This window comes from Lutra lutra, chromosome 3 (assembly GCF_902655055.1).
Source record: "Lutra lutra chromosome 3, mLutLut1.2, whole genome shotgun sequence".
Taxonomy (NCBI): domain Eukaryota; kingdom Metazoa; phylum Chordata; class Mammalia; order Carnivora; family Mustelidae; genus Lutra; species Lutra lutra.
In genome coordinates this window covers 17,705,463-17,718,567 of record NC_062280.1, presented here as the reverse complement: position 1 = coordinate 17,718,567, position 13,105 = coordinate 17,705,463, and the positions used below count along the sequence as shown (strand labels likewise).

The window sequence follows — 13,105 nt, the reverse complement described above, 5'->3', positions numbered from 1 at the left end:
AGAGAACAAACTTGTGTCTTCAGTATTTAAGTGTTGTTGAAGTTAGGAACATGAAGAATTTCCATACTGACATGAGGACTGGGGAGAGAAAGAGAAGAAAATGAGGAAAACAACGGGAGGAAGCAAGGCAGTAGCAAGTTGGAAAATGAAAGGAAAGAAGAATAAATTGTTTTTCTGCAGGAGAGCGATCTAGTAAGATCAGATTGAAAAATAATTGTTGCATTCCTACATTAATTAACCCAGATTGGATATTTCTTGTTCTTCTACGCTGCTAGATTCAACTTATTAATACATTTTGCCTCTGAAGTTATTAATAAGATTTTCCTATAATTTTCCTTTTGTTATATTGCCCTTGTTAATAAGTTTTTGGCGTCAAGTTTAGGTTAGCTTAATTAAAAGAATATTCCCTTGGGGCACGTGGGTGGCTCAGTTGGTGTATTGTCAGACTCCTGATTGTGGCTCAGGTCATGATATTGGGGTTGTGGGGTCGAGCCTGGCATTGGGCTCCATGCTTAGTGTGGAGTTAACTGGAGATTTCCTTCCCTCTGCCCTTTCCCCTGCTTTATGCTCGATCTCTCTCTAAAATAAATAAATAAAATCTTAAAAAAAAAAAAAAAGAATATTCCTCTCTTTTTGGACAGTTGGAATATTTTGTGTGTGATTCGAATTAATTTTTTCTTTGACTGTTGCTAGAGCTCATGGTAAAAGTGTTTAGGCCAAGAGTTTTTTGCATGTATGTATTTAATAAGTGATTTGATTCTAGATAATAGATACGGGTTCGGTATCTAATAATAATACTTATGCTTATATTGTGATTTCAGATAGGTCATTTCTTTTCGTTCTCTTCCCAACCTTGGGAGGTAGGTGAGCCAGCTCTCCTTGATATCACAGATGGGGAAACAGAGTACTGAGAATGCAGTAGGTGGCAGGCCTGTCACTGCCGGTAGACAATGGCCTCTGGCCTTTCTCTGCCTGGAATGCTACTCTTCCTCCACAACCAGGTGTGAAATACGAGTGTTAGAGCATCTTGGAAGTGGGAGGCATGTTGGAGATTTTCTAGTTAAGGACATGCCGGGGACAGTCCGTGGACCTGTGCGGGTCTGCAGACTGCGTGTTAAGCGTGGAACTTCTGCATAAGCTTTGTTTTATTATTTTTATTTATTTATTTTTTTTTAAGATTTTATTTATTTATTTGACAGAGAGAGAGCACAAGCAGGCAGAGAGGCAGGCAGAGAGACAGGAGGAAGCAGGCTCCCTGCCGAGCAGAGAGCCCAATGCGGGACTCGATCCCAGGACTCCGAGATCATGACCTGAGCCGAAGGCAGAGGCTTTAACCCACTGAGCCACCCAGGCGCCCCTGAAAATTTTTATTACAATCATGGCGCATGCCTCAACATCCAGGTGCATCTGTACATTCACTGTCAACTTGAGAACTGCCGATCTGGTGTGTCCTCCCCGCCGTAAGAGAGTCTTTCCAAATAACAGCTTTGGCAAGTGATTATCTACCTGAGCTTTACTCTCCCTTTAAGACTTGCAGTTTCTCCTCTCTTTTTTCTATTAATAGCCCTTCCATTCTCCTAGTTATGCAAGTTCAAAGTCATGGAGTCATTATCGACTTTTTTTTTTTTAAAGATTTTATTTATTTGATAGAGCGAGACCACAAGTAGGCAGAGAGAGAGAGGAGGAAGCAGGCTCCCCGCCAAGCAGAGAGCCCGATGTGGGGCTTGATCCCAGGACCCTGAGATCATGACCTGAGCCGAAGGCAGAGGCTCAGCCCACTGAGCCACCCAGGCGCCCCATTATCGACTTTTTATCCTTCATATCCAGGCACCAAATTGAGCTAATTCTTTTATGGTAATGGCCTTATAGGTCTTGTTCTTTCTATTACCTCTGTGGCCTTTCAGTTGCAGTGCCTCCCGTCCTTCAGTTGGCCAGCTGTTGGCTCAGAAGTCTGTCCCTTCGTTCTTGTGCTCCTCTTTATCGTTTCCTACAGTTTCTCCCACTGCTGCCTTGGACACCTCATCTGCACTCTACCTTCTTCAGGTCTGAAATGCGATGTATTTCCTGCCCCGGGTCTGCTCGTGTTCCTCTTCCCTGGTCTTGGCTGACGGAAATGGCCACATGATTAGTGTCCCTTGCATCCTCCCATCCCAGTTGACAAGGTCTGCCTTTCATACATGCAGGATCCCTTTCCTCTTCTGCAGTCCGGCTGCTGCTGCCCTCGTGTGGGGTCTTGTTACCTGTTTCCTGGAGTTTTATACTAATTTCCTCCCTGCCCTCTTCCCTATCACTTCCTCACTTCTTCTTCTTTTTTTTTTTTTAAGATTTATTCATTTATTTATTTGACAGACAGAGATCACGAGTAGGCAGAGAGAGAGAGGAGGAAGCAGGCTCCCCGCTGAGCAGAGAGCCTGATGCGGTGCTCCATCCCAGAGATCCCTGAGATCATGACCACTCAGGCACCCGTCTTCCTCACTTCTGCCTGCTGTCAGTGCAGTCTTTCTTGTGCATGGTTCTATTATTGTTATCTGTTTTCTTCAAACTCTACGAGGTTCTTCACTGCTGGTAGAATAAAGGTTAGGTTTAGAAAGTTTGCCTTACCCACTGCACTCCCCTATGTACACCATGTCTTAGCCAAAGCAAGCTACTTTTAGTACTTGCTGTTCTCTATCCTGTCCATCTCTGAAGCCCGGCTTGTATTTATTTATCCTTGTGAGGTACCCTTTTTCTTCAAATTCTACCCTTTCTTCACAGTTCGGTTCTGTTGGCATCTCCTCTGCCGAGCCTCTTATCCAACAATCTTGCTCGTGAACTTTAATAGCACGTGAGCCATATCTAGACCTCCGTATGTTCTCTGCCTCACATTGAAGATATTTATAGTATCTACCGGCTCGACTGGGACTCCCAAATGAAAACCTGGTGTGGGACTTCAGGGAACAATTCAAAATAAAGATTCCTAGGCCCCATTCCGTGGAAATTCTGGTTCAGTAGATCTAGGGTGGTCTTGGGATCTCAATGTGAAAAACTCCTAGATTTTTCTAATTGGAGGTCAGATATTTGAGTCATTGGTCAGCCTGCCCCATTGTTTTAGTTATTGTTTTTAGTTATTGTTACTGTTACTAGTTATTGTTTTGTCTTTTGAATTGTTTAACTTTGGGGATCTGTTTATCTTGTACAACTGCATTGCAAACTGCTTAAATTTTTTTCTCCTGTAGGACTCCGTGTAATAGACATAATAGCAAATGTTGAATGTTAAGTAAATGAAAAGATTGAAGTAAGATCCTTCACTTGGTGTTTTTGTAGTAGCTGCTATACTGAAGAGAACATGTTTCTTAGGACTTATTTCTTAGACCAGAAATTTGCAAAGTGGGAAGTTCATGGCTGGCTAAGTCCCTTAAAGTGTCTGCCTTTGGCTCAGGTCATGATCCTGGAGTCCTGGGATTGAGCTCAGCAGGGAGTTTGCTTCTCCCTCTCCTTCTGCCCCTTCCCCTCTCGCTTGCTCTGCTTCCTCTCTCTCTCTCAAATTTTTTAAAAAATCTTTTTTAAAAATGGTATCTCATGGGGCGCCTGGGTGGCTCAGTGGGTTAAAGCCTCTGCCTTCAGCTCAGGTCATGATCCCAGGGTCCTGGGATCGAGCCCCGCATCGGGCTCTCTGCGCAGCAGGGAGCCTGCTTCCCCTTCTCTCTCTCTCTCTGCCTGCCTCTCTGCCTACTTGTGATCTCTGTCTGTCAGATAAATAAATAAAATCTTAAAAAAAAAAAATGGTATCTCATGTTAAGAAAATAATAAAAATTATTATAGAAAGGGGGTGCCTGGGTGGCTCAGTGGGTTAAAGCCTCTGCGTTCAGCTCAGGTCATGATCCCAGGGTCTTGGGATCGAGCCCCGTATCGGGCTCTCTGCTCAGCATGGAGCCTGCTTCCTCCTCTCTCTCTGCCTGCCTCTCTGCCTACTTGTGACCTCTCTCTCTCTCTGTCAAATAAATAAATAAAATCTTTAAAAATAATTATTATAGAATGATTGTGACCCCTACAATCCACATTCTCTTAAGTGTTGAGCAGGTAAAGGAGAGTTAAAAACAGTACATGTGCGGGCGCCTGGGTGGCTCAGTTGGTTAAGCGGCTGCTTTCAGCTCAGGTCATGATCCCGGGATCTTGGGATCGAACCCCACATTGGGCTCCCTGCTCAGTGGAGAGCCTGTCTCTCCCTCTCTCTGCCTGCCTCTCTGCCTACTTGTGTTCTGTCTGCCAAATAAATAAAGCTCTGTTTCTGGTATGACCTATCTGTTATGAAATTACACTGAGTGTTTCCTCAGAACTGCCGTGTCATTTACTCAGACATTTTAGTAAGTAAAGGTAAAGAAACTGTTTTCTTCCCGAGAACCCCCAAGTCCCTTAACATTTAAAAGACCCTGATGCACTGTGTCGATTTTGACATGCTGGAAAGGTGAAGCGTCTGAAAGCGCTGGGTGGGCCCTGCTGCCTTCTTCATTGTCGAAATCCGGTACTTCCTTTCAGCCCTCCCGGAATTCTCCTCGAATTCTGTGATGTGCTCACCTGCCCCACATTGTGACCCTTGTGCCTCCGACCCGCTTCTTGACCCGCTTTCCCCCTCTCTACACCGAGCCTCACGTTTCATCAGTTCCTCCCTTGTCTCCCTGCGCTCTCCAGGTCCGATGACGATGATACGGAGAGTAGGAGCTCCAGGGTGACCCAACTTTGCACTTACTTTCAGCAGAAATATAAGCACCTCTGCCGCCTGGAGCGGGCAGAATCTCGTCAAAAGAAATGCCGGCACACGTTTAGGAAAGCTTTGCTGCAGGCGGCCAGCCGCGAGCCGGAGTGCGCCGGCCAGTTGATGCAGGAGCTGCAGCGGGCTGCGTGCAGCCGCACCAGGTGAGCGCCCCGCGGTCCGCCGGCGCCGCGGCCTCCCGCTCCGTTTTCTCTGGGTTGCGACGGGCTCGTTGAGGCGCAGCGGACAGTGGGCGGTTAAGCCTGAAATATTTGAGCGTTGCATTTTGTTTTCCTTGCTCAGAGAAAATTTAACATCACGTGGTAAGAGAACATCGCCACGAGCTGTCCGTAAAAGTGTTACCGTCACTTTGCCCGAGTTTGACGAGAATTTATTCGGGAAAGTATTTGAGAATGCTAAAACAATCACAATGCTTAGAAATTTCATATATTATTTAAAAGTGATATTTACAGGTTGTTTTTTTTTACTACAGAAATAGTATTTTATATTTTTTACTTACATTTTTAAAAAAATTTTGTTTCCAGCATATTTTCTGTTAGTATCTCCATTATCCTGCATATTATGTCTTCAGAATACTTCATTACATTGCATTTCTTTGGGGGGGAAAAATCTTTTCTGTTTACATTATAGTCCAAGTATTTGTTTGTTGTAAATTTGAAAAATATAAAAAAAAATGGGGGGGGATTTCCATAATATCACCGTGCACAGAACAGTGAATGAGCACTGTGAATATTTTGATTATTTCCTTGTAGTCTTTTTTCTTTGTGTGTGTGTACATGTGTGTGTTTGTGTGTGTATGAAATCTTCCAGTGAGCCATGTATTTGTATTAAAAAGCAAAATTGAGATCATGCCCTAGGTATATTGTATTTCCTAATTTTTCCCATGTAACATTGAATTATAACCGTTTTCTCATGATACTAATTCTTTAAAACACGGCTCTTAATGGCTTTGTAATACAGATGTCAGTCCTTGGGCTTTCTCTGTTTTATGTATATATTTAAGTAAAATTGGGTCTATGTTATTTAAAAGCAATGTGCCCATTTTTTCCCTTAAAAATATATCATATAGCCATTCACCTATATTCTCAGAAACTTGTTTCGAAAACACGGTTTATAATGTGTGCGTAGTATGTTATTGACTGAAAATCCATAAATTGAACATGTAGAGGTTACCTAATACTTCAGTGAAGAAATTGTGGTGGTGTTATCATTTTGGAAATCAGTTTAGGTGATGAAAACTTTAATCATAATTACTTATTTAGGTTATATACCTTTAAAAATACTAGCTTAAGAGGCGCCTGGGTGGCTTAGTCATTAAGCGTCTGCCTTCAGCTCAGGTCATGATCCCAGGGTTGTGGGAACGAGGACCAGGTTGGGCTCCCTACTCAGCAAGGAGTCTGCTTCTACTTCAGCCCCACAAGCGAGCTTATGTTCTCTCTCTGCCAAATAAATAAATAAAATCTTTTAGAAAACTAGCTTAATTGAATTAAAATTTTCCAAAATATCTTCACATTTATTTATTTATTTATTTTTTAAAGATTTTATTTATTTATTTGACAGAGAGAGATCACAAGTAGACGGAGAGGCAGGCAGAGAGAGAGAGAGAGGGAAGCAGGCTTCTTGCTGAGCAGAGAGCCCGATGTGGGACTCCATCCCAGGACCCTGAGATCATGACCTGAGCCGAAGGCAGCGGCTTAACCCACTGAGCCACCCAGGCGCCCCTATCTTCACATTTAATTAAGGAAATAATTTTCAGATTAGAAGGCATAGTTCTTTTTTTTTTTTAAGATTTTTTATTACTTATTTGAGAGAGAGAGAGCACACAAATGGAGAGGAGGGGCAGAGGGAGAATCAGGCTCCCCGCTGAGCAGGGAGCCTAGACAGGGCTGGATCCCAGGATCCCGAGATCATGACCTGAGCCAAAGGCAGATGCTCAACCAACTGAGCCGCCCAGATGCCCCAGAAGACATAGCTTTTTATGGAGTTTATTATTTCACAATTTTTTTTTCTTAAAGATTTTATTTATTTATTTGACAGAGACAGATCACAAGTAGGCAGAGAGAGAGGGAAGCAGGCTCCCTGCTGAGCAGAGAGCCTGATGCGGGACTCGATCCCAGGACCCTGAGATCATGACCTGAGCCCAAGGCAGTGGCTTAACCCACTGAGCCACCCAGGTGTCCCTATTTCACAATTTTTACTTACTATTTTTTTCAGATAAAACCTTGAAATACACACACACACAATTTTATGAGTTTGTTTATCAAAATATTAGCAGTAGCTATCTCAAAAGGGTAGTATAATTGATAAATGAAAGTTTAAAAAAATTTCCCTGTAGTGATCATGAGTCACTGAGGAAAAGGAGTTTAAAACAAAACTTAGAAAAAACCTTTATTTATAGCCTCTGATCATATTTCTTACGTACCTATATATTTTTTGAAATGTCATTTTGGTTTTACATATTTTGGTTTTCGTTAATATCGGTTATAAAAAAATAACCTATTTTTCAGTTGCATTTATCAGAAAGATACTCTGCCCCTAAGAGTTTTCTGCTGCTTAGGACATTAAGGTTGTTTGAAACTTGGTGTGTGTGTCTCGTATACTACGTAACGACCACTGCCTGCAGTATATTACTCACTCTTAGAGCCCCGACTCCTGTGTAGGGGAGAGGTAGTGTCCGTTCTAGAACGTCCTTTAAGTCTTAGCTTCTGTACTCATAGACTTAACTTTTCTCAGAGAAACATTCCCAGCTTCCACTATGTTAGGTCCCCAATTACATATGCTTATTGTGCTCCATACTCTGCTTCACTGTCCAGTTGTATACTAATATTTCTGTCAGGCTAGACAGTCTCTTCTTTTTTAAGATTTTATTTATTTTGAGAGAGAGCACAAGCAGCAGGGGCAGTGGAGGCAGAGGGACAGGGAGAAGCAGACTTCCTGCTGAGCAGGGAGCCGGACACAGAATTGGATCCCAGGACCCTGGGATTATGGCCTGAGGCGAAGGCAGACAACCGACAGAGCCACCCAGGCGCCCCAAGCTAGACAGTCATTTTTGCGAGGGCAGGAACAATGTACATTTTGTTCTTAAGTCTCTGGTATTGATGAATGAATGGATAGAATTAAACAAGTGAAGAGATGTCTGTTCTCTATTTGTTGAAAGAATTCACTTGGTTTAACATAGGTTTTAAAATAATGATATCTAGGGGCGCCTGGGTGGCTCAGTGGGTTAGGCCGCTGCCTTCGGCTCAGGTCATGATCTCAGGGTCCTGGGATCGAGTCCCGCATCGGGCTCTCTGCTCAGCAAGAAGCCTGCTTCCCTCTCTCTCTCTCTCTGCCTGCCTCTCCGTCTACTTGTGATCTCTCTGTCAAAATAAATAAAAAAAAAAAATAAAATAAAATAAAAAAAAAATAAAATAAAATAATGATATCTAACATTTACATTAGATAATGCTTTCAAGTGTACGGTTTCAGTAGAGACTTCAGTTTTGTCTGGCGTGAAGCAGTCTGTATGTGTAGAGCATTGTATACATTGAATCTAGTATATTATTAGGATCTTGTCAAAGATCTAAGGGACTGTACTCTGAGTTTGGGACAATCAGTATTTGTGTAGAAGACTGTATCTATCTATGATTTTTAACTGGCAGAATCCCCCCACTCCCCCCTTTTTTTCCCAGAACATTTCCCAAACCTTCATTAGTGATTTTTAAAAAAATTTCGTGGTAATTAAATATTACTAAACAAATACAAAGACGAACTCTAATTATTAATTTGATGTCATTTGTTTCTGTCACTCATGATTAGTAAAAAGTTTATTAGTCAGTGCCTCACTGATAATCATATAACAGTGAGCCATAATCCTTTGTTGGTGATGGGTAGTTTACTGCTTAACTTACGTTGTATTTCAGGCTCACAAAAAATTAGCTGTTAGTTGGATAATGTCCTCTGTTTGATGTTTTTGCTTTCAAAGACTGGTTCCACAAAAGACATTTAAAAAGTTGGCTTTAAATGTTTTAGAATTTAAAACTTTGATGACTGCCTTTTAGTAGATATCCTTTAACATACAGTTTGGATCTAAACTGAATAACATTATTCTTTCTCATCTAAGAGCTTTGTCATATATATTGGTGAATATGTGGACTAAACCACTGAAATAGCTTAAGTATATAAACTCAGATCTAGTTATCTTGTAGCCACAATCCTGCAGAGACTAGTGTTGTTTGTGTAGAAATTTAGTTATAAAAGGGGGATCTAATCATAGATTAGATGAAGGGAAACTCATAGTAGGTGTTTTTACATTAAAAACATCAAAATGTTTTGGTAATTCTCCTTTTGTTGAGATTATTCGGATAATAAAAATCTGTCTAACATCAGGCATTTTTACCTTAATCATCCGGGGGGGTATTGAAATTCTGACTTTAAGTTTATGTTACTGTTTAAGAGAAGGTTTGGCGAGTTGGAACATATCAGCAATTTTACAAAATGAAACCGGTAGTTCCCTTCGAAGTCTAGGAAAAAGAAAAAACGAGGGACTGTAGTGTATCCGAGGCTTGGTGAATGGCTGAGCAGATTCTTGAAGTGTTCCACAAAAATAATCTATTCGATATAGAGAAATGCCTTCTATTTAAATCTAGACCAAGAGAATTGGGGTAGGCTGCCACAATAGTACGGCTTCATTTATTTGAAATTGTCTGTCCGGTTTATAGACATAAGTTAATGGCTCCCTTCCCCACTCTTGTGACTCTGACACCTCTGGCAGAACCCTTAATTAAAATGCCTTTGATGGCAGTACCTGGTTCTCTATTTGTATGTACTTTTTATATGAAAGTTAGAGTAGAAATTTTATTTAGATTTTCTTTCGATTCGTATGTACTTTGGGATCTGAATGACCTTCTGATTAGTGTAAATCATTCTGTTGAAATCCTCAGATATAGGGGCGCCTGGGTGGCTCAGTGGGTTAAAGCCTCTGCCTTTGGCTCAGGTCATGGTCTCAGAGTCCTGGGATCGAGTCCCGCATTGGGCTCTCTGCTCTGCGGGGAGCCTGCTTCCCCCTCTCTCTCTGCCTGCCTCTCTGCCTACTTGTGATCTCTGTCTGTCAAATAAATGAATAAAATCTTTAAAAAAAATCATCCTTAGATATAGAAACAGTTCAAAAGCTATTTTATTCGTGATGCCTGACATGTGATTCAGCATATCATGTAGATTTCCTTGTCTACCCTCAGATAGGTATAAAGTCCTACCAGTTTGTGATGCTTCAGAGAGTCAGATTATCTCAGGACAATTTTGTACTTCTAAGAACTTGAATATTATGTATTTTTAATTTTTAATGTTTGTAAAAAAAAAACTATGGAAAGATCCACAAACTATTCAAACGAATACTTACTATAGAGGGAGTGGGAACTGGAAAATTGGGACAAGGGTAGCTAGAAAGACTTTTTAAAACATTTTATTTATTTTATAAAAATCTCTTTGTTTTTGTTTTTTTAAGATTTTATTTATTTATTTGTGTGTGTGAGAGAGACAGCATGAGCAGGAGGAGTGACAGGCAGAGGGAGAAGCAGGCTCCCAGCCAAGTACGGAGCCTGATGCGGGACTTTGATCCCAGGACTCTGGGATCATGACCTGAGCGAAAGGCAGATACTTAACCCACTGAGCCCCCCAGGCACCCTGAAAGTAGACTCTTTGTTGCCTAGCTTTTTATTCTTTGGTTTTTCTGGGACCCTGTGAACACATTGCCTACTCATGAATTTAAAAGTAAGAATCAAATATTTAAATTTTGAATATACAGAGGGGAGGTAACATTTAATGAAAGATGGAATTGTACATATTTTGAAAAGTTTAAAACATATATCCAAAATGAGTTCATTTTGGAAGATGAGAGCAAATCAACCATTTCTCCATGTCATTACACCTTTCTTCTATATTAGGTCAAGTTTCTTGCACATTCACTGTTTAGCAGCTTCACATGACCAGACTCTAATGAGGATAATAATACCAAGAACTAACAACCATTAACTATTTACTAGGTATTAAACTATCCACTGTATATGATAAGTATTTTAGATGTGTTATATCTTTTGGTGCTTACCTGTCCCCCAAAGGTACTCTTATCTCCACTTTATAGATGGGGAAGTTGAGGCTTGAGTGAGGTTAAGTAACTTGCCCAAGGTCACACAGCTGGGAAGAGGTAGAGCTGAGATTCCGAATTAGGTCTGCTAATCCAGTCTCCTGTTCTTTATCCCTTTTTGTCTCCTCACTGGCTGTTTCTGACGTCAAAGGAACCAAAATACCACTTTAAAAAGAAAAAATAGGCATCGTGGAGATCGATGATAATATATAATTACTGGTTTTGTCAGTAGATTGGGGAAATACTGGAACTGGTCATTGTACCTCATAGTCACCTTTTTACTGAATGAACGTAGGAAGGTAAAATATTGGTGTTACAACCTGCCAGCCTGGTGTTGTAAAGTTGCCCTGGATTCTCCCAGCATTCTTTTAAAAATGAATGTTGTCTCTTTGCTTTCTCAGCATGAGCCGGACCAAGTTGAGAGCAGTAGAGCCAGCCGCATGCAGTGGAACCGTGAAGGGTGAACGATGCCCTAACAAAGCCCTTCCATTCACCAGACACTGTTTCCAGCGTATCCTCTTAACTGAATGGAGTGTGCACCGAAAAGTATTAACTCATTCAGGGCTGGTATTTTCATTCTTAAGCCGAGTGGATAACTTTTGAAATCTTAACTATTGTAATGTTTAAAATTTTTGTGTAACTTTTTTCATGAAGTCTCCCGAGTAATTTTTTTCCACTTCTGTTGTTGTGATTCTTTATTCAAGAATTATATCAGAATCTGAAAAATTGATAGCAAGTAGCAGGTTCTTCCGGTGGCGGTCACTCCGTTGCAAGAAATCTTGTGCTTGCCGTGGTTCTGCATAGCTTCTAGGAGGCAACTATAACACCCGTTCATGGAGAAGGCAAATTGTATTATTCAAAATCTGATTTTAGTCTTCCCAGAAAGTTACGTAGTTTTACAGTGTCCCTTTTGCCCTGGGAATAATTTGCTATTTTGTATTGAACATAGTGCTGATTTGAAATGGAAGAAAGATAAACATCACTGACTAGGAAAGAAGATACATTAAGACAGAATATACTTGAGGAAAACATGCGGTAAAGGGCTTCAGGCTGGTTTTGAAATCTTATTACTCTCACTTTTATTAAACATTTAAAATTGAGTAGCATTTAAAAAATTTATACAGTAGCAATTACTTGCTCTTCTTTATTATCTTTGACTTTTTGCCCTCCTTTCGTACCTGGCATCAAATTTTCACAACTTTTTCAGCAGCACTTTCTATGCAGTCAGGGTTTTATAAATAGCCTCAACTATTAAAGTATAAAGGAAAAACAAAGGTAGTCCCTTGATAGGTATGAAGTATGTCTTGAGGAAATGCAGCTAGGGGCTAAAAGTTTGGACGTTTAAAAATGTTGATCAAGTAAAGCTGATCTTCTAGTTTTAATGATAAAGTTTTGATCTAAAAGTAACTTTCTGTAAGTTGTGAGTTTGAGTTTCATGTTGAAAATGGGAAATGAAAAATCAAATTTGGATAGATGAGCTTTTGTAACTATATCTTTAAATTTTTATTCTTCTTGATGAGGATTATATATGAAAGTTTTCCTTAAAAGAAAGTGGTATTTTCTAACCATTATAGTGGAATTTCTAGGAGTTAGTGTGTTAAGAATGAAATGACCCTGCTTTTTCCGAATAACAAAAATCAGAATGCCTAAAAAGGAGACTCCTATTAGGAGACTTTGAGCAAAGTAGACTCCTTTAGAAGTATCTTCTGATAAATTCAACAGTTACCATTTCCCACATCAGTAGTTGGCTTGGTTCTTCAGCTTTTATAGATAAGAAAATTTACTACTTAGGAAACACAAATAAGGGAAGAAGGTTTTTTTTTTTTCCTTAGAGACTAATTTATTTATTTTGAGAGAGAGCATGTGCGTGCATGCAGTGAGGGAGAGGTAGAAGGGGAGAGGATCTCTAGCCGACTCCCCGCTGAGCAGAGTCCGATCCCATCACGCTGAGACCACAGCCTGAGCGAAAACCAAGAGTCGGGCGCTTAACCAACTGAGGCGCCCCAGAAGCAGATTTTATATAAAAATTGAAAACTTAAATAATTTGAGTTTCAGTGCGTTATATTCCTAACTTTGAAAACCACAGATATCCTCTTGAACCGCTCTCAGCAGCTTTTCTCAAGTTGCACAGCCAAGTTTGCAGACGGACAGCAGTGCTCTGTGCCCGTGTTCGACATTACACACCAGACCCCGCTGTGTGAAGAACATGCCAAAAAAATGGTGAGTTCAGATTT

The 13,105-nt window shown here is 40.7% G+C and overlaps 1 protein-coding gene across 8 annotated transcripts in view; it reads left to right on the top strand.

Annotated features, from left to right (window-relative positions):
• The window catches only part of INO80D (INO80 complex subunit D), a 71,826-nt gene that overhangs the window by 39,005 nt on the left and 19,716 nt on the right, over positions 1 to 13,105 (top strand). For all 8 annotated transcript variants that reach the window (XM_047720856.1, XM_047720862.1, XM_047720863.1 and 5 more), the window contains 3 exons: positions 4,669 to 4,893; positions 11,273 to 11,382; positions 12,958 to 13,091. In XM_047720856.1, the coding sequence (XP_047576812.1) occupies positions 4,669 to 4,893; positions 11,273 to 11,382; positions 12,958 to 13,091 (469 nt within the window). The remainder of the gene's footprint in view (positions 1 to 4,668; positions 4,894 to 11,272; positions 11,383 to 12,957; positions 13,092 to 13,105) is intronic.